The sequence below is a fragment of the Fusarium mangiferae genome (genome assembly GCF_900044065.1).
Source record: "Fusarium mangiferae strain MRC7560 genome assembly, contig: FMAN_scaffold004, whole genome shotgun sequence".
Classification (NCBI taxonomy): Eukaryota; Fungi; Ascomycota; class Sordariomycetes; order Hypocreales; family Nectriaceae; genus Fusarium; species Fusarium mangiferae.
Window position 1 is genome coordinate 2,581,678 of NW_024573924.1, and position 19,331 is coordinate 2,601,008.

A 19,331-nucleotide genomic window follows, 5' to 3' on the forward strand; every position below is an offset into this window, starting at 1 on the left:
GGTTCTACGATCCATTGTTTTTCCCTCGTCACAATCGCTGTTTACTGTGGATCCATATCGCGGCGCGTTGTGCGTTGCGTTGCGCTGCACGACAACGCATAAAGTTTGATTTGGAAAGGATAATAAACACACGCGCATGCAAAGCACATGTACGCATCGAAGGCACCACTAATATATATCACTCGCTGTCGAAGATCCGGCTTCCTCAGCTGACGGATCGGAACGACGAGAGCTGTTGACGCGACTTGGTTGCCTGGGGAATTATTCAAGAGCAGAACACGATTGCTTCAACATGACTTCTCCTACGGAAGCCACACAGGCTTCGCAGACCTTACAGGGCGATACGATCGTTGTTAGGCATCCTCGCGAGCGACAGAACCCCACGACACCTCAGCCTCAGGAAGCAGGACCTCAAGATCCAGCTGCGGTGACATTACCTTCGACAGAGATTCCAAATTCGCCCATCGATCCAAACGAATCCTTCAGAACCGAGATCAACGAGGATCGGCCGGCCGTCACTGTTATCCCATCGTCACTTACACCGCCCCCTTCGACCCAGGTCAACAGCCATGCCAGTCAAGCTGGTCCCGGTCCCTCCAAACGAAAGTTCTCTGGCTCCCAGCAGTCGTCGACACTCTTCTCCCCGCCAGCCACCGTGCCCAACAACGTACGCGAGCGTCCTGTAACAACGGAATTCCTCCCTCCCGCTCCACACCAGGTCCTGGAAGCGTCCGCCGACGAGCTGCGCGTCATGCTTCAAGCTGCTCTAGCAGAACAGCAAAAGCTCAAGATGGAGACAGCTCATCATAAGTTACAGTATAACTTGTTGTCTATCCAGGCCGACGACGATGCCAAGCGTGCTGCTGTGGAACACGAGATGATGCGTCGCGAGGTGGACGCGCTGCGAAATGCAGAATTCACTCGAATGGCTAGAAAGGAATTTGATCAGCCGTCCGAGGCACTACAAACAAAATACTTACAGATGAAGACGCGGTATGAGGCCATGCTGCAAGAGAATGAGATCCTCCAACGCCGAGTCCAGACGGCGAAGAAAGTCATCAAGCAAAGCGAGGATGAAAGCATTGCTCTTCATGAAGAGCGAGATATGTTGCTGAGACGAATACGCGAGAACAGAGAGCACATGCAGATGCTCTGTAGACCTGGGGGTATATTTCACGCAGTTTTGACACCCAGACAAAAAGTCTCTGCTGTGACACAAGGGCATAGAAACTCTCAACAACAGCAGACATCTAGATCCCAAGGCGAGCATGGTCTCTCGGCTTTGTTGCAGGCTATGAGCCAGGATAACAACAGCGCACCTTCGACACCGATGCATTCTCACCGCCCTGCACCACGCGTCGGGAAACACCACCGCAACTCGCAATCCATGTCGTCTCTGCCCACGACGCCTATGAACCGGCCGGTGGGTACAAACGTTGGGCTTCTTCCATCGGTGGATCTGGTACCTCACTCGGAGCCTCATCGATACTCCCAGAGACAGTTCATTCCTACGACACCTGTGGCCAAGACTGACCGCCGCCGTAGGAGTCGAGAGAGCACTATTTCAGCAGACGATAATGAGGAGCTAGCTAGGCAGGCGCTCGAGTCGGTTGCCGCAGCTCAATCGTTCACATCACAGTCACGGAACCGGAGCGACCAGGACGGAGAGGTGTTTGACAGCCAGGCTAGTCAAGCTGCAGCAGAGATGCTGCGGCGAGATCCGCGGCAGAGCTTTGAGGTGGCTGAAACCCTGAGAAACACACCAGGACCAATGGAGAAGACAGTTCGCATGCAGGAGAGATTCCTTTCCCATCGAAATGGAGACGGCGACAAGCGAAAATTCAGCGGCAACCATTCATCGACCGAGGAGATACGGCTCGATCAAGCAAGTCCAGCGAAGAAGTCCAAGGTGGTCGAACCAGTGGCAGATGGGCAAGACAAGCTAGGACTGGGGATTCAGTATAGACAGTGAAATGTCAGGCCAGAAGCAGATTGCAAATGGAGTTCGGGGTACGATTATACGACGGCATCGGCACAGGGGAAGGCGTTGAAGGCATTGCATTTGGCGAGTTTGTATATATATGTTGGCGTGATCAAAAGAGGGTAGAATGTCACAGCGGGATTTGTGTATCAATGGAAAGATTGTTTAAAGTTTCAACAGTATTGAATCTCAATCAGAATGTGAATGTCTCATGATGAGTGGTGCACAGCCATGGACGCCACACGTAGGGATGTTACCCGACGCTCCGACATTTCAAGCCACACTCGAAACATTACCCGAAGTCTGAAGCCGGTGTCAAGGATCCACTTTCGGCTCATGGCAACGGGACGGGAGTGTTCCGGCTTTCGGCGGGGGTGGAGGGTAATGGGTAATGGGATATTTACTTACCCGGCTCATAAACACTTCTCTCGCTTCTCATCATGAACCTTTGATCTCTTCTTTTCTCTTTCTTCTTATCAATTGGCTCCCCTCTAACCCCATAATCCTCCATATACCCCAAATACCTTCATAATGTCGGCCCGTCTTCACAAAGGCCTTCAAGGCGTCCTCGCCAAATCCCCTTCCGACACCGTAATCCTCTCCGCCGTCCGCACTCCCATCTGCCGCTCCTACAAGGGCCAGCTCAAGGACGCTTACCCCGAGGAGCTCCTCGCCAGCGTCCTCAAGGCCACTCTCAAAGCACACCCCGAGGCCCCCGTCGACGATGTAGCAGTCGGCGTTGTGCTCTCCGAGCTCGGCGGCTCCAAGGCAGCGCGCATGGCTCTCAACCACGTCGGCTTCAAGAACACTACCAGCTTGTACACCGTGAACCGCGCGTGCTCTAGTTCGCTGCAGGCTATCGCTGCTGTGTCGGCGCAGATCCAGACGGGCATGATTGATACAGGTATCGCGGCTGGCATGGAGAGCATGACGAGGAATTACGGAAGCAGAGCTATTCCTGTGGATGCGTGGCCGGAGCTGAAGACCTCGCCTAACCGCCATGCGCAGGATTGTATCATGCCTATGGGTTTGACGTCTGAGAACGTTGCGGAGCGATATGGTGTTTCGAGAGCGGATCAAGATGCTATGGCTGTTGAGTCGCACCGTCGTGCTGCGCGTGCGCGAAAGGAGGGTCGCTTTGCGGAGGAGATTGTGCCTGTTGAGACGAGGTTCCAGGAGGTTGATAAACAGGGTAACAAGGTTGGCGAGGAGAAGCGCATCACTGTCACTGCTGATGATGGTATTCGTGAGGGTGTTAGCATTGAGGCTCTGGCTAAGCTCAAGCCTGCTTTCAAGCCCGACGGTGCTTCAACAGCTGGAAACTCGAGCCAAGTCTCCGACGGTGCTGCCGCCACCCTCCTCATGCGCCGAAGCACAGCCACCGCTCTCGGTCTTCAAGACCGCATCATCGGAAAATTCGTCTCAGCCGTGACAGTCGGTTGCGACCCCGATGAGATGGGTATCGGCCCTGCCCTCGCTATCCCCAAGCTCTTAGACCAAGCCGGTCTTAAGACAGATGATGTGTCACGATGGGAGATCAACGAGGCGTTTGCAAGCCAAGCACTACACTGTGTGAGGGAGCTGGGACTTGAGGATGCGTGGGCGAAAGAGAAGGTTAACCCTGACGGAGGAGCTATTGCGCTGGGACATCCTCTTGGAGCTACCGGAGCGAGAATGACGAGTACGCTTTTGCATGGACTTAAGAGGGATGGTGGCGAGGTTGGTGTTGTGAGTATGTGTGTTGGTACGGGTATGGGTATGGCTGGGCTGTTTGTTCGGGAGTAGATTGATATCCGGGAAGAAAGATAAAAAGTAGATTGGGGAGTAAACAAAATTGAACATTGTGTTATACTACGCTTGATATCCTGCGAACGGGAATGCTGATGACTGTTGAAACATGGAGAGGAAACTAAAGTGGTGATATCCGTCGGCAGCTTGTAGTGTGGGGATGCAAGGGTCCGATACCTCGTTCCCATAAAACAGCCAGGTTCGGTTGGCAATCGTCTCAATTGCTGGTGATTCAATGGTCAAATGTGGGAAAAAAGAATGTGTTGCCGTTAAGCGGGTTCATATAATAGCCATGCTAGCCATGGTATGGTTGAGTCCTGATGTGCCAATGGCGATTCACTCGTGATTGGTTGACGACAAGGGCAATCTGCACATGTATGCATTGTCAGTTCATCGTATGACAATCACAAGTACCAACATTTCTTCACCAGAACCAACACTCGTCATGGCTTCTTCAGCTTCAGGGTAGTGCACATGGCGCTTATTTGGAAAAGGGGGTTTCCGGAACGCCGGTCATTAAGCTAGCCATACCAACGTTATCAATCATTGACTAGACTAACGATGTTTGAATACTAGACCCAACAGTCGGCGTTGTGTAGCTCTGGATATAATCTAAGACACTTGTCCACGCCTGGGCTTGGTTGGTCAATGGTCTGTTGCAGGGTATGAATGTGGCTTGCGTCGAAAGGCTGACTGCAGGCATTTCAGGGAGACACAAAGAATGCTTGCTTTGGCTGTTGGGTTGGGCTGGGTTGGATTATATGTATTCTAATAAAAAATATTTTCGCCCCTTGCTTGTCTTCCCAATTAACCCATCAATCACTCTAGTCATCTAAACGTAGAGACAAGTGAACCAATTAATCATGCCTGCCCCCCCATACGCCAAATAATAATAACAATGATGATACAATTCATGTTTATACGACTTCAATGTCGATAACATTTGACTTGAATGGCCCTGTTAGGGTCTCGTTTGCTGGTGTACCCTCCTCGAAGGATGTGTAGTCAACATTCTTCTTCTCCTTTGTCCACACAGCATTCCACGTCCCCTTGAGCTGCACCGTCGCGCCCTCAAACACCTTGTCCATCGGGACAACAGGTTCCTGGAGGGTGAATTCCCAAATGGCTGATCGGCCAGGGAGAATCTCAATTAGAGCATCATCAGCAGGCGGCCAGAGTCGTGATGCTTCAATCTGCATGATGTCAAGTGGTTTGCTGTCGCCCTTTGGCGTGATGTAGAGAATGCCAAGAGAAATACCCAAGGGGTCCAGGGGTGAGCCGTAGCTGAGGATAGTGACGGGCTCGTCATTGTTGTTCCTGACGGTTGCGCGGATGAGAACAGGATCTTTCTCCTCCTGGGAAATGGAGACGTCGAGCTTTTTTAGTGCAGCTGGCATCCTGAATGATAGTGCGACGTCTGGTACGTAGCCTGTTGGTGTGAAGAAGGCGATGAAGGTGAGTGCGACTGTGAGGCCGATGAGTAGGCGTACAGCTGAAGACGCGAAGATGGCCATGGCATGAGCTCGGTTTTTGAACGGAACCCGCAAGGCAACAATGAGAGAAATGAAATGAGCGAGTTGATGTCAAAGGAACAAGGGATTGTTTCAGTCCCTGTATCACGTAGATAATGGCATAAAGGAGAGTGAGTGTGAGTGTGCGTGTGAGCGTGAGGATGAATGAAGATTTGATCCCCCAAGAGAATGAAATGAGCGTGCAGAGGAGCTGAGTACAGTGCGTCCCATTAAAACAACTTAAGATAATAATTAACCTTACGCATGAGCTAAAAGGTACGCGACTGCTCCCCTAACTAACGCAGAATCCAGGGGCTGCCGGTATCTCACGTGCACTTATTTGCATTGCATTCTTTGTGCTGTGCCGCTTATCCTCCCTTATAAAGGTGGCGCGAAGAATCTGTCATTGCGTGGCTAGGACTTAGTCCAGGGTCTACTCTGAGCTATTGAACGCCGCTATGGAGACTTTTACTCTTTAATGCTATTTAGCAGATTCCATCAGTCGCTAGCTCTTGTTCGCTTGGCGCGGGTTGTGGGCGGCGTACCGAGTTTGATTGAGTGCCGCAATCCTCCGGGTCTAGCGAAAAAGTTTGAGCGCAGAATCCGTAAGCGACGTTTTGGAATCTCAATTCAATAACAAGAAACGGTCGCGTGGCCCAATGGCAAGGCGTCTGACTACGAATCAGAAGATTCTGGGTTCGATCCCCAGCGTGATCATTCTTTTTGCCAATTGAGCTTCTTTCATGATGTCCTTTTGCTGGCAAGCCAAATGGTACCGCTCACTGTCGTTTAGATGCCCGTCTTACCCGCTACGGTGCTCCCTTCAGTACCAGGGATAGGGTGATTGACCTGAGTATTATGCCACGGCAATCATCGCAAAGGTTTTCACACGCACACTAGAACCTGTAATTGTTGTTATAATGTGAGTGCTGTATAACTTGAACAGCCATATATGCGATAGAACTTGGCAATACTTGGGCTGTGGCGTAATTCATTGCGACTATTGTTGTTAACAGACTGGTCTAGGGTACGCGGTGACATTGCAAGATGCTACCAGATCAACATCTGGAAACAAGGGACAGTTTTGATAGCTTTTCCAGTGGATTAATGCTACATCTCTGCAAAAGTCTAATATGAAGCTAGTTCTTGCTTGTCAAATGCCTCGTTCTCGTTAGTCTTACTACCATAAACTGAGGCCCTCAACTAGTCCTGGCATCTGAATATCTCGACAAACGCGGCGAACCAAACAACCAAGACTCACATGCAAGTGTCCACCACCCTCTAGATTATTCAAGAACACATTACCAATGAAAAACTTCACTAATAGTGCGCAAGTCATGTTCTCAAACTGGTCCAAGCAAGCTTGTTTGACTTATATTTGGCACCTGCTCTAAAAGTTATCGAGTCAATGCTCCATGCTGATCTTTGTACGTTATATCGAGCATCATGGGTCTATTAGACCGGAAATGAATCGATCATCCTTGCAAGTCTTGTCATATATGAGAATGGAAATGATCGGAGGCTGCTGTATAAGCTTAAGTGGTAGCGTGGAGGGGCTTGTTCAGACGTTGGAAGACCTGCAGGATAGTGGAAAGCCAAGACGTCTCGAGATTCTTGACCATCGAATCTATCAGTTTACCCAAGATCTTCCGATACCGTATTTTCGGCCGTTGGTGATCATAGCTGTTGACGAAACAATTATTACCATCTCAAAATCACATGCCGTCAGCAATCTGATACACATTTATGCCCAGTTCCTCTACTCAAATCCGTAAACAATACCTCTATCCAATAATCTCAACTCATAACGCTATAGAAACAGCCCGTCAGACAACAAACCACAATCTCCTTCCTCAACGACCCAAAGGCGTCTCAAGTCAAACGGGGAGCGACCTTGTTTTAATATATTCACAAACAACCCTTCCAATCTCGTAACCTTGATTTACGACGATCTCTTATAGCCTTGACCGATCCTATTGTGGGGCATTCTCATCCTAGCTGACGATGCTACATGATGTGTTTCGAAAGGGCATGACGCCCGGACCTGGCCTTGATCCTTTTTTAATCTTGGGAGATCTTCGATTTTGTTACATCGGACAGAGTCAATTGCGGAAGTTAAGGTTAATTGCGTAAATAGGAAGATAAACTCAAAAGGCGAAAATAGCATAAACATACGGCGATGCTAGAGGATGGGTGACGCTGGGGAGTCAGTTTTCGGACAATTAATTCGAGAATCGCCGATTGAAGAGCGGAAATGGCACGTGTCAAACATATTGACATGTCCGAAATGAAACCCTGGATCGGTCCACACCAAGACGGATCAATATCGTCGCAAGTCCCCTGCTCCCGAGTCCAGACGAGTCGCAGGGTATCAACTCGACTTTCGTATAAGTATTCACGATACCTCGAGTCCCTCAGCATGTCTTCATCCTATTCACAACAGTCATTCCTTTCATTCATTCATTCGTTCTTTTTCATTCTCTTCGCTCTTTTTAAACCACATTCGTTCGATCTGGTCTATCGTTCAAAATGAAGCTGCTTGCTGGTCTTGCTCTCGCCTCCATGGCTGTCGCTGCGCCCCTAGTGGATAAGCGCGCCCCTACTCCCTTGAACGTTGAATTGAAGATGCAGGGGAACTCAAAGGTCAAGGCTGTTATCACCAATAATGGGAAGAGCAACTTGAAGCTCCTCAAGGTTGGAACATTCCTTGATACGGCTCCCGTTGAGAGGGCTCAGGTCTTTTCTGCTGGTAAGACTCCCCGAGATGAGGCATGAATGAGATGTTGGATGGAGTGAGCGTGTAGACTGTCTTGGTGTTGAGAGTTGAATGAGCTCATAGAACTCAATCTTCAACAGCACAGCAAGGAGACATTATGACACCTCCTCGACACTACCCTCACCTCAGTCACTACCCCCATAGCCACTTACTTCATAGCCACTTACTTACTAACCGCCAACAGAGAAAAAGACTGTCCCCTTTGACGGTGTTCGCATCGCCCTCGACACCACCCAGCTGGATGAGACCGCCTTCCAGAACATCCCCTCCGGCAACTCCTACGAAGTCGAGTTCGACATCGCCGAGTTCCACGATCTTTCCGCCGGCGGCAAGTTCAGCGTTCTCTCATCCGGCGCCCTCTCCTTCGCCCAGGAGAACTCCACCGAGTTGATCGGTTCAGTCCCCTTCTACTCCAACCGTCTCGACGCCGAAGTCGACGGTCCCCAGGCCTTCTCCGTCCGCACCGCTTTCCACCAGAAGCGCGCTCAAGTCCAGAGTGACTGCTCTGGCAGCAAGCTCCAGGTCACCCAAGCTGCTCTGTCGAACTGTGCTAGACAGGCTTCAGCTGCTCAGGAGGCTGCGTCTAACGGGCCAGGTGCAAAGGTGGAGGAGTACTTTAAGAACTCTGATGCTGCGACTCGCTCGACTGTCGCTGATGTCTTTGCCAAGATCGCTGCTGAGTGTGGATCGACCAACGCTGGAGATACTCGATACTACTGTACCGATGTTTACGGCGCGTGCCAGAACGGTGTTCTTGCGTACACTGTTCCCGGCGGAAACTACATGGCCTATTGCGATCTCTACTTTGAGCGTCTTCCTGCCACTACTTCAACTTGCCATGGTCAGGATCAGGGCAACACCAACTTGCACGAGATGACCCATCTTAACCAGATCAAGGGAACCTCTGACTATGGTGGTTACGGATATAACTTCATCCAGAGCTTGACTGCTGAGCAGAACATCAACCACGCTGATACTTATGCCTTATTCGCCAACGCTGTTAGTCTGGGATGTTAGAAGGTTGATGGGACAAGTAGCACATAAGTCCTACGGAAGAGTTTGTTTGAGGGTCTGGAGGATTTCGGATCATGTAGGGCACATATTAAAGGACGGCGTTCTGAAGGCGGCTTTTGTACAGGCAATCCACTAAAGTAAGCGAGTTAAAGCTGAATGCAAATGCCTGTATGAGAAAGGGCCGTTTGATGATACTCGCTTGGGAGACTAGACACTTATGTCATAACATAGGTTTTAAGACGACACGAAACAGTCTGATGCGATTATAGACTGTCTAAGTGTGCCACTTGACAAGTCACCACTAGGTGATGTGTGCTGAGAAAGAAGTCAAGCATGTCCTCTTTGACACTTGACACCAACTCGGCTGTGAAAGGAAACCTTGCTGAGAGACAAAGATTAAGTACTCAGACAGCCTAAAGACCAGCCATAGAAGTCTGCAAACGTCTGAGCAGGCTGGAAAGTGCCAGAGTCTCGAAGATACGTGGATTCAATTCATTAAGATATAGACAAAACAAACAAAGAACAGGCAGTGACTAATGAGGCCAACATCACTAAGACGATAGCACGCTTATGTCCTTGGACAGAATATCACAACGGGTCCAGAAGCTTGCACCATCCATCATAGAAGCGCTTGAACTTCCAGGGGCTGTACTCCTAAAGTGTACTGTGATCCTTCTCAAGAAAGCCGAAGCCGAAGCCGAACTGGAAAAACTCCGCGGTCATGGCTCCCTTCCAACTTGGACTTGTCACCAGTCGCTTTCTCTCAAGTTTCTGCTCTGCAACTCGGCCTGGCCCAGAATTTGTTTTTCAAGTGGCTTCAAGTCAGCAATCTCAGACAGCACCATCATCAAAGACCAGACGTGGTCGGACCAGAGAGGCTTTCCTGCTTGGGCGAGGTTCGGAAACAGGTACTATGGGGTTCAAGAGCTAGCGATCGCTTGGGTTGCAGTTCGAGCGTGCCGCGTTGCTGCAAAGCCCTTTGAAGTGTTCCATCATTACTGGCGTTTCGTACGAACGCCAACCTCTCCCTTATTAGTTGTGTTGGTCCTGGTATCAACCGAAAATTAACGTCGCGGATCTGGAAGAGCCACTAGATAAGGATCGTGGTACAAGTCAGGCTTGAGAAGCACGACACATTGCCGAAGGCCCTCCAATATTATGGGAAAGCCAAGCTTCTCCTCCCTTATCTCTCCATCCCCGCCTTCGTCTTCATGGTCGTCGTTGACATCGCTATGATCTCGTCTACCGAAGCTGACGAGATACGGTGGGCTCTTGGACTCTTGGACCAATCCAATCCACAGGCATGGACTCTTTGGGTCTCTAGGGTCCTGGCATGTTCGGTTGCTATTTTCAGGATGTCGAATGATGTCTAAAGCGTAGGGGTTCTCCGAGAGGAGATAGAAAACCGTCTGATCAATATCCATGTTCGAAATGCTTGATGGATGAGAAGATGAAGCTGGAACGAGCAGCTCAGGCGGTCAAGATTTATGTAGATTGCAAGCCACAGAGAGGAATACAGAGCCTACGACTGGAGAACAACTTTCTAGAAACATGTTTTGTTCCACATTCTTCACTGTCCCAATTGGACTTATCACCTATTAATAAACTTCCTTTATTCCATATCAGTCACCACTTTGCCTTAGATGATACCTACCAATATCCTTTGTTCCATCTTTCACCGTCTTTGCTCTGCCATTCACCTCCCTCAAATTAATCGCAGCAACATCCTTTGTTCCATTCTTTATTAACCTCCCTAACTTACCGCCTGCTAATATCCTTTGTTCCACCCTTTGCCATTCCCCTTCAGAAGTCGTCTATTAATATTCTTCATCCCTTCCTTCACCATCCCGTCGACCTAACGCCAGCAACACATCCTTCACTATTCTTTAATACTAACCAGCCATTTCCGCGTCTGTTAGCATTTAGATGGCTCCGCATACAAGCCCCAAGCGCAGACTCAACAATATGTCAACACTTTCTCCATCCGTTGAGGCCGCCTCTGACGACGTGTATCCTCTATCCAACAGCAACAACCTCGACGACAATGTCCACCCGGCTGACAATCCGGCAAACGAAGAGAGAGATACATACTCTGTATTAGTACTGGGCACAAGTATGTTGGTGCCACGAACTTATGACCCTGATACATACGATTTTGATGCACGAATGCCGTGGACGCCTGAACCAGAACCCTATGATCCTGAAACCTATTCAGCTTGGGGCAGAAAGCACTTCGGCGAAGAGTGGTACCAATTGCGGAAAGTTATGCTCGAGGAAAGGAATCCCCATGATAGGCGTGATCCAGTGTACGGGGCGCGTCAGCGAGCTCTGAGGGTGATGGAGCATCAGGCTGAAGGGCGACCTTTTAAACCAGCCTCTGGAACCTTACACGTTGATGAAAGCGATGAAGGCTGGAAGCGCTTGTGGGCTCGAATGTCCAACAACGAGTTAGGCCTTCCGCGCAGTCCCTCCCCACCTCCGGCACCTCCGACACCTTCAGCACCTCCAACACCTCCGACACCTTCGTCACCAAGCGACAGCTCTGAGTCTCGCGAACCAACGCCTATCCCGACAAACCAATGGGAATATGTAGAGTACATGCGAACGCATGATGACTTGACTGAGGAGGATTATCACTTCCATAGGTTCTTTGTAAGGGAGGAGATCATAGACAGGGCTAGGTCGCGACGTGAAAATGAGCCGGGTAACAGGCAAGCCCGCGAGAAACGCGAGCTAATGGAAAGCTTTCGCCAGTGGGATCTTGATCGGTTCCATCTTGAAGAAGACAACATCCGGGACCATATCAACCTCCCCAAGAAGGGCTGGACGCAGGAAGAGATTGTTGCTGTGTATGAAGCGGACGTGGCCTTCCTTGAATGGTCACGGGGTAATCATGTACCAAGAGAATTTGGTTATTTCAGCAAGGATGTATCCCCGGAAGAAGAAGCCGCTTCGGCGAGCTATTCCCAGCAGGACGCCTGGAATTGCTTCTACGGATCGCAGCCTCCCAAATTGCCACCTGACACTCATTTGGGTGTATGGAATTTGGGTGTATGGGATCTCTGGCGCAAAGGTACCTACGGTCGCATCTCCCGCCGGCGACGGCGAGAGGCCCTGCTTTCTGATGCTAAGGGCGATGCTGCATCATGTGCAGAAGAGTTGGAAAGAATTGAGGGCGAAGAACAGAGAGACCGTGAGGCTCTAGAAAGGGCCAGTAAAAGGTCAACAGAATTGACACAAAAGGCAGATAGAACTACCCATCTACTGTCACCTCAAGATCGGGCGGAATGGACACGTAGGCGCTGCATGTCGAATCTTACCGGTTTCGGTCTCATTCCCACCTACCTCGCTCACAAGTACGGTTCCTTCCCAAGAGTCAAAGGAGCAGAATTACCGCCGCAGCCGCCAGCAACAGTCCCCAAAGCAGGCGGGACAGGCGATGCTCCAGGTGCTCACACGCGGGAAGCAGTGGCGCAGTCGTCAGCAACGACACCTCAACCAGCGAGAGGCACTCTAGGGGGTGAGGAAATACAGCGGACGGGCTTTGGTGGGAGATCAGCGCTTTTTGGTGTAAGCCCTTGCGCTGCTCTTTCTCACCCCGAGGGCACTCTTCGCAAAACTTGCGGCGGTCGGATCACTAAGAACTCGACGCAAGCGGAAGCCTCGACACGAACAGCATCCCAACGCCACAACAGGCAGCGCAAGACGTATAAGAAGGAGCGGGCAAGCCGAAGGCTCGCGAAGCTGGAGCCTGAGTACGGGATGCTAGACAATGCTAGAAGGAAGTGAAACACGACTTGCGATCAGCAAGGCTGTGGACGAAGATGCGTTGATTAGGTAGGTAGGTACTTTATGCACTTCATCGAGCTCGGTCTCGAGCTTAGTGGCCGCTATTGTTCGCACATAATGTTAGCTTAGATGAAAACACCAACGTGCTTTTGGTACTTCTCTGTTCTTCCTCCAGAACGTGATTGCATGACAATGCTTAGACCCTATGTTCTCCGATCGTCAAGCATCACACCTCAGTCACCAGGTCCCGTGATGTAAGCTCGCGTCAAGATATCGTTCGCAGTGGCCCTCAAAACGCTAGTGTAAGCCGTGGGAAAAATTGACGTTGACGCAGCTCGAGCGGTCGTAGGCCAACGCGTCCAGCCTACCAACATCCCGACAGTCCTACGCCCAAGTCATAACTTCTCGTCTTTCATGTTACTGCCTCTCGTTTGCCCAATAACTCTGAGGATAAAACCCGGGTTGCTTTCGTTACGTCCAGTCCTCGCGCCTTGCAAGTAACCGTAACTGTCTTCTGGAGTACTGTACCCTGGAGACTTCTAGGGTACATACATGCTGATTGCGGAGCGGAGCCAAAGCAACCAGAGAAGCAGGTTGAAGGACCCTCCACCGGCCGTGAAATCTTTAGCTGTTTGCCGCTTCTCATTGTTGGACATGGAGCCATCGATGTTCGCAGCTTCATGAATTGCTGAGACGTCGTCAGATATCCCCTGGCAGTCTGTTACACCAAGCGCACAGGCAGTTCGAGCGTAGACATTGTAGTGAAGTAGAGACCGAGGTAGGAACTCAAGCGGTTGGTTACCCATGACTCTAGAGTGTGTTGGAAAATTACCTAGGTAAGTTAATGGAGCGTTGCCAAACTTAAGGCCTCTGCTTGATTTGTCACGTGAGCCTACCTTACCTGCAATGCTTCCATTGGTAGGTAGTCAGGTACCTTAGTCTGACGGTCCCATCTCATTCAACTACCGCGGGAGCCTAGATCAAAACTGATCTTATGGAGGTCGAGAAGGCTGATCAGGTACCAGGCAGTGATTGCCCAATGCAATCGGATCCTGCCGAGTCTCAGTGATCGCCTGGAGATCTCGAGTTTCAATGCCCAACGTCTCTTGGTTAGAATTTGAAAGACACGATTGGCTCGGAGATTGCGTTGCTCGTGTGGGTCGAGCCAAGGCTTGTGTCTTGGTTTCGCGACGTCATCGTACAGGAGAATCTCCCCGCGACTTGAGGTACTTGGTTGCACGACAGCTTCAGTCCAGGATAAGTCTTGAGTGGACTACCCAAGCTGACACGTCCCCGTAGCAAGTTTGTTATTTCCCAAAAGAAATTCGGTAAGAATTTGCTATTCCGATGGGCAAGTTGCACAGACCCCGATGCTGCAGCTACCCATTGGAAATTCCATCTGCTGGTGAGTGTGAGCTTTTCAGGTCCTGGGCCAAGAGACCCAAATGTAACGCAGCAGAGCCCGAGCGGCGAGCTTTAGGCTACTGTGAAATGATCAAAGAAAACACGGCTTGTGCCGTTGGTCTCGGTAAAGACGAGAATGAGAACGAGAGCCCGCCCTTTGAGGCTCTCCACCCTCCATCGTTTAAGTTCCCCTTCAGGGGAAGACCCTGCAGGTTTGAGAAACTTTGTTCCCTGTAGGCTTCTTGTTCGTCTTTGTTAACGTCAAGATGGAGAAGGGTAGGTTAACCTGATAAAGATGCCATTTTTAGAAGTGCACCCACGGATCGGCCCATGTTGGATGATCATTTAAAACACCAAGACTTGACATACATGCATTGTTTGTGTTTCCTCGTCGTATATGGGAATTCTGTTATGGTTTTACGGATTCGACCAGTTATCGAGGATTATCTGACTGGTAACAATATTCCCACAGCCTCAACTAATCCCAGTCCCTGCATTTCATGTGCCATAATCCGGCTTTTGGCTATGCCGGCCCACTTGGTTTGTGCTTGGGCGTCGAGACCGCTATCAAAGCGAATGGGCTTAAGTTACAGTAGTGGTTCTTTGTGTGAGCTTGTGTTTGTGTACATTTACGCACGTAAAATTTCCCTCCAATCTTGTGTATTGGTTCTTCGAGGTCTTCAAGGACCCTTGATGGTTTGTCTGATGTATATCAGGTGTTGTGCTGTCTCACTGCTCAACTCGGTCTCATCACAAGTCGTCATCAGCTGGACAGTACATGTAAAGGTCCTGGGCTCCCCCTCATGCAATTGTACCGCTCAGCCCCCTGTAACTGTCGCTAGACAGAGTCACAAGCCACTGAGAGTAGAGGGATCCACTTGGACAGTTCGGCCCTGGAATGTCTCGACAAGCGGGGTCTTGGATCAGTCTGTCAACGTCATCGGCCTCTTCTCACCCTCCATCATGCATCCTCTCCATCTTGGTCGTCCAATCCCAGCTGAATACTCTTACCACTAATCCTTGGTCTTCTTCCCTCCCCCTCGACTCATCAAGTATCCCGCCCACCCTCCACCCTCCCGTACATCATCTCTTTCTCTTTCTCTCCTCCATCCTTCTTCCATCATCGTTTTTGCACCTTTAACTTGCACTTGATACCCTTTCACTAAAAGGCGATCAGCTATACCACTAACACCAGAGGACTAGCCTCTATACGTTTCGGTCTGCTTTAGCAGCCATAATCACACAACACCACACTACACACAGTTATAATGGCTGAGCGCTGGGACCGCGATCGCTTTGAGCGAATGCGCGGCGAACAAAACAGAGATCGCTTCGATGACGATCGCTCTTATACACGCAGCACACGAGGCCGCGACCACTCAGATGAGCGATATGACCGCCGACCTGGTCGCGGTTACTACGAAGAAGAAGACATCCGTGACCGTCGCTACTACGGCGATGATTCTCGCTACCAACCTCAGCGAGAAAGAGAGCGAGATATGCCACCTCCCTGGGCTCGTCGTGCGGATGTTCTAGAGAGAGAGCGAGAGCGAGACTTGCCTCGCCGCGAATCTCCACCTCGTCGACCGGGTTTCCTCCGCCGACAATCATCTCTGGACACCTTTGACCGCCGACCGCGCTTCTTCCAGGACCGTGAGGAATATCCCCCTCCGGCTCGCCGTGAGGATATCCGTCCTCGAGATCACCGAGATCCTCGAGATGACTACCGTGCGCCTCCTTATACACCTATTCCCCTTCCCAAGAGCCGAGGACTGCCCCCACCTCGCAGATACGGCGACGAGTTCTATGATGACATCAAGATTGCCGAGCCTGACTATTATGGCGACGATGATTTCAGATCCATGCCTGAGCGTGTTCGTGAGCGAGAATACACTCGATCTCGTAACCGTCGTGGGCGTAGCCGAGAATCTCGGTCAACTCGAACCCGCTCTGTTCGAAGTAGTTCGTATTCTTCTTCTTCAAGCCGCTCCTCCAGCAGCAGCGGTGGCACTACAGTGAAGAGCGAGTATCCTAAAAAGGGCAAGACTCGCATTCCTGCTAAGCTTGTCTCCAAACGAGCTCTCATTGATCTCGGATACCCATTTTTTGAAGAGGTTTGTGGCCAATCTGAGAATGTGAATCATAGTCTCTAACAAGATTTAGGGCAACACAATCATTGTGCAAAAGGCTCTCGGTCAAGATAACATCGACGAGCTCCTCAAAGTTAGCGAGGATTATAAGAAGGGTTAGTTGACAATCTACAAAGTTGATGCGCTACTAACACTCCGTAGTTGAAGCTGAAATTGCCGCCTCTCGAGAACCAAAGGCACCTACTGCTGCTTTGCCTGCACCTCCACCCAAGGAAAAGGTCAGAGAGCCAACTCCGGAACCACCGCCAGCCAAGACTCCCCCGCCTCCCGCTCCCCCAGTTCAAGCTCCTCCTGCCCAGGCACCTCCCGCTGCGGTTCCAGTCGCAACTCCAGGTCCTCCTCCACCCGTTCAAATGATGCCTCCTCCTCAACAAACCCCGATGCCACCTCCGCCTGTCCAGATGATGCCTCCTCCTATGGCTCAGCCTGGACCACCTCCAGGTTTCTACCAGCCTGGCCCTCCTCCCCCGCCACAAGGACCCTTCGAATACGCTGAGGAGACTGTCATCCGCGATGTTTCGCCATCACGATTCACCACAACCACCACATCCTCCAGCTGGGACTCATACCACCATCACCACCACCCCGCCGAGGAACTCGTCGTACGAACTCGCTCTCGATCCCGAAGTGGTCGCGAGATCCGAAAGGAGATCAAAGCTCTGGAACGTGAGCTGGCTCACCGTCCTCGAGGTCGTTCCACCAGCGGCGAAATTGTCCGCGCCGAGCGCTTGCCTGACGGACAGCTTGTTATTCGAGAAGAGAGATTGGAGAAGGTGGTTGAACACCGCAAACCTCCTCGTATTGAGAAGGACAAGAAAGGTAGGATGTCCATTAGCGTACCTAAGTACCGTTAAAGGTGCGCCTTTTATGTTACTCGCATCTTTTGAGAACGTGTGGCTGACTTGGCTGCACAGGACCACCTCCTAAGCTCATGCGGGCCATGTTTGCTACTCTGACTTGAACGACATGTCATTGATTACCAAGGCGGATGAATTGAACGAAAACGATACGGCCTTGATGGCTTATGAGGGCAACCGAATATTTTCACAGGATATATCGCAAGACTGGGATACATATGAAATGAGGTGTATATTCTGGGATATTTATGTTTCAAGGATCTAGACAAGTTTGGGATTGGAGTATTTATTGGAAAACCTATAACATTAACGAATCATGACATTTATTTTAATTCTATACTCTATTCTGGTAATCTTGTTCGGTGTTTTCCATCGCAAAATGCTGCGTTTGTGAAGTGATTCACAAACTCTCTTTCGTCTTGACCACGAGCCCCAACGTCTCTTGAGCATCAGAGGTAGTAAACGGGTTTAGGACGGTAACTGGATAAGGTGATCCAGATTAGCGCAAGGGTTATTGCATGATCTGCAGAGCCAGCAAGGAACGGTTGAGCCGCAGTTTAAAAAGGCGAGCACAAGACCAGCCACAGAAGGTCACAAAGCTTTGAGGGGCATCGCATTAATTTTGACTCATTAAACTAGGACTGAAAAGCGAAAGACAGTTTCCGTTGTATCCCAACACCAACCAGGTCCTCAGCACCATGCATCAGGGTATCGTGTACATCCATCGCCAAGCAAACCTCACAAGAGTGTATCATCTAAGCATTTACTGAGTCTTCTTGTTTGCAACAGCTCGTCCCTGCGCAGTGTACCTCACGTACGCGAAAGCACCAAGGGCGCCGATAGCGAGGATAGCAGCGTTGCCTATGTTATCGTCAGCACGCGAAAGATGATGTGAATATGGAGGAGGAGGAACTCACTGGCTACAAACTTGCCCACGCCACCGGTGACCTCAACGAGGCCGGAGACAACATCGCCGATGAGGTTGAAGAAACCCTGGACGAAGGCCAGGATTGCGGTGAGAATGGAGTGGATGACGGAGTAGATGGTGTTGAAGACGGAGGCGAGAAGCTCGTAGATGGAGCTGAAGAGGTCGCTGATAGCACTTGTGATGGCCATTTTGTGTGCTGATCGCGTTGTTATTGTTAAAGTGTAATTAGCAAGGTGAGTGTTTCGTTGAGAAAAGGCTCTTTGAGAAAGAGAGCTCTTGGCCGCCTTTTTAATGCTTTGCCTCGTTTACTTTCTTGTTCCTGGATTTAAGAGTAAGTCGTGACGTCGTCATGCTCTCGATTTCGCGATGTGCATGTGACGTCACCCAGCCACGAGACGAGGTTAAAGTGTGCTTTGTGAAACATTGCGTCTTAATGAGGTAAGAAGTGTTTTGCATCAGGTCAGCCTTGTGGAAAACAGGGTAATGTGAGCTAATGGCCGTTGAGAACATGTCAATCTTAATTGATCTGTTGCTTGGCCCTTTTGGTGGGCGCTTCTTTGGGAATAGGGAGACGTCAGAGAGTGCTTATTTTGGGAGATCGTCGATCTGGGCTTGGGGGTTGTAGGTTGGGATGGGGAGGGGGATAGGAAGGTTAGCGGACGGATTGAGAATGTTCTAGATTGATGGACTTGGTTGTCTTCTACCAGGAGTACCTAGGGCTTATCGTTGTTTGGTACAGGACATGGTGGTACACCGTCCATCTGCTGTATTGTACGGAGTACTCCCTGATCAATTAAACTTAAACCTCCGATGGTCGATGCCGCATTTGTGGGACCCTGCCGAACTCGTGTGGGTCCAGCACCGGAGACACAAATTGGGTGAGAGACGGCTTCGGTGCCAATATTACATTCACTATTACCCTTCTCACCAGGCACTCAAGAACCCCGTATGAAGCTCATCACATAAAACTCATTGATAGCAAACATGTAACTGTAATGAGACCCTTGCTGACTAGTCACATCACCTCATCTCGGTCCTCACAGACCAGTGTTTGAGGTTCATCACAAGCTGCAGACCGAGTCTCATCTTGTCTTATACCAGGCTTCCCGGCGATTACCACAATCAACATCTAA

General features: G+C 50.3%; 8 protein-coding genes and 1 non-coding gene across 9 annotated transcripts; 6 read left to right on the top strand and 3 right to left on the bottom strand.

Moving 5' to 3' along the window:
- Window positions 1-292: 292 nt before the first annotated feature.
- Window positions 293-1,972, top strand: FMAN_09367 (uncharacterized protein; the record flags this gene model as incomplete). The annotated part of the gene is made up of 1 exon (XM_041830202.1): window positions 293-1,972. The coding sequence occupies one exon, from the start codon at window positions 293-295 to the stop codon at window positions 1,970-1,972; it is 1,680 nt and encodes a 559-aa protein (XP_041680888.1).
- Window positions 1,973-2,512: 540 nt separating this feature from the next.
- On the top strand, window positions 2,513-3,766 carry FMAN_09368 (putative acetyl-CoA C-acyltransferase precursor; the record flags this gene model as incomplete). The annotated part of the gene is made up of 1 exon (XM_041830203.1): window positions 2,513-3,766. One exon carries the CDS (start codon window positions 2,513-2,515, stop codon window positions 3,764-3,766), a length of 1,254 nt encoding a protein of 417 aa, XP_041680889.1.
- Window positions 3,767-4,686: 920 nt separating this feature from the next.
- Window positions 4,687-5,283, bottom strand: FMAN_09369 (uncharacterized protein; the record flags this gene model as incomplete). The annotated part of the gene is made up of 1 exon (XM_041830204.1): window positions 4,687-5,283. One exon carries the CDS (start codon window positions 5,281-5,283, stop codon window positions 4,687-4,689), a length of 597 nt encoding a protein of 198 aa, XP_041680890.1.
- A 642-nt stretch (window positions 5,284-5,925) lies between these two features.
- On the top strand, window positions 5,926-5,997 carry tRNA. The gene has a single exon. It is a non-coding gene; the product is annotated as a tRNA-Arg (tRNA).
- A 1,812-nt stretch (window positions 5,998-7,809) lies between these two features.
- On the top strand, window positions 7,810-9,073 carry FMAN_09370 (uncharacterized protein; the record flags this gene model as incomplete). The annotated part of the gene is made up of 2 exons (XM_041830205.1): window positions 7,810-8,029; window positions 8,241-9,073. The coding sequence occupies 2 exons, from the start codon at window positions 7,810-7,812 to the stop codon at window positions 9,071-9,073; spliced, it is 1,053 nt and encodes a 350-aa protein (XP_041680891.1).
- Window positions 9,074-10,134: 1,061 nt separating this feature from the next.
- Window positions 10,135-10,494, bottom strand: FMAN_09371 (uncharacterized protein; the record flags this gene model as incomplete). The annotated part of the gene is made up of 1 exon (XM_041830206.1): window positions 10,135-10,494. The coding sequence occupies one exon, from the start codon at window positions 10,492-10,494 to the stop codon at window positions 10,135-10,137; it is 360 nt and encodes a 119-aa protein (XP_041680892.1).
- A 502-nt stretch (window positions 10,495-10,996) lies between these two features.
- Window positions 10,997-12,859, top strand: FMAN_09372 (uncharacterized protein; the record flags this gene model as incomplete). The annotated part of the gene is made up of 1 exon (XM_041830207.1): window positions 10,997-12,859. One exon carries the CDS (start codon window positions 10,997-10,999, stop codon window positions 12,857-12,859), a length of 1,863 nt encoding a protein of 620 aa, XP_041680893.1.
- Window positions 12,860-15,531: 2,672 nt separating this feature from the next.
- On the top strand, window positions 15,532-17,374 carry FMAN_09373 (uncharacterized protein; the record flags this gene model as incomplete). Its single annotated transcript, XM_041830208.1, has 4 exons — window positions 15,532-16,377; window positions 16,427-16,508; window positions 16,555-17,232; window positions 17,328-17,374. The coding sequence occupies 4 exons, from the start codon at window positions 15,532-15,534 to the stop codon at window positions 17,372-17,374; spliced, it is 1,653 nt and encodes a 550-aa protein (XP_041680894.1).
- A 659-nt stretch (window positions 17,375-18,033) lies between these two features.
- Window positions 18,034-18,386, bottom strand: FMAN_09374 (uncharacterized protein; the record flags this gene model as incomplete). The annotated part of the gene is made up of 2 exons (XM_041830210.1): window positions 18,034-18,131; window positions 18,188-18,386. 2 exons carry the CDS (start codon window positions 18,384-18,386, stop codon window positions 18,034-18,036), a joined length of 297 nt encoding a protein of 98 aa, XP_041680895.1.
- Between the last annotated feature and the right edge of the window lie 945 nt (window positions 18,387-19,331).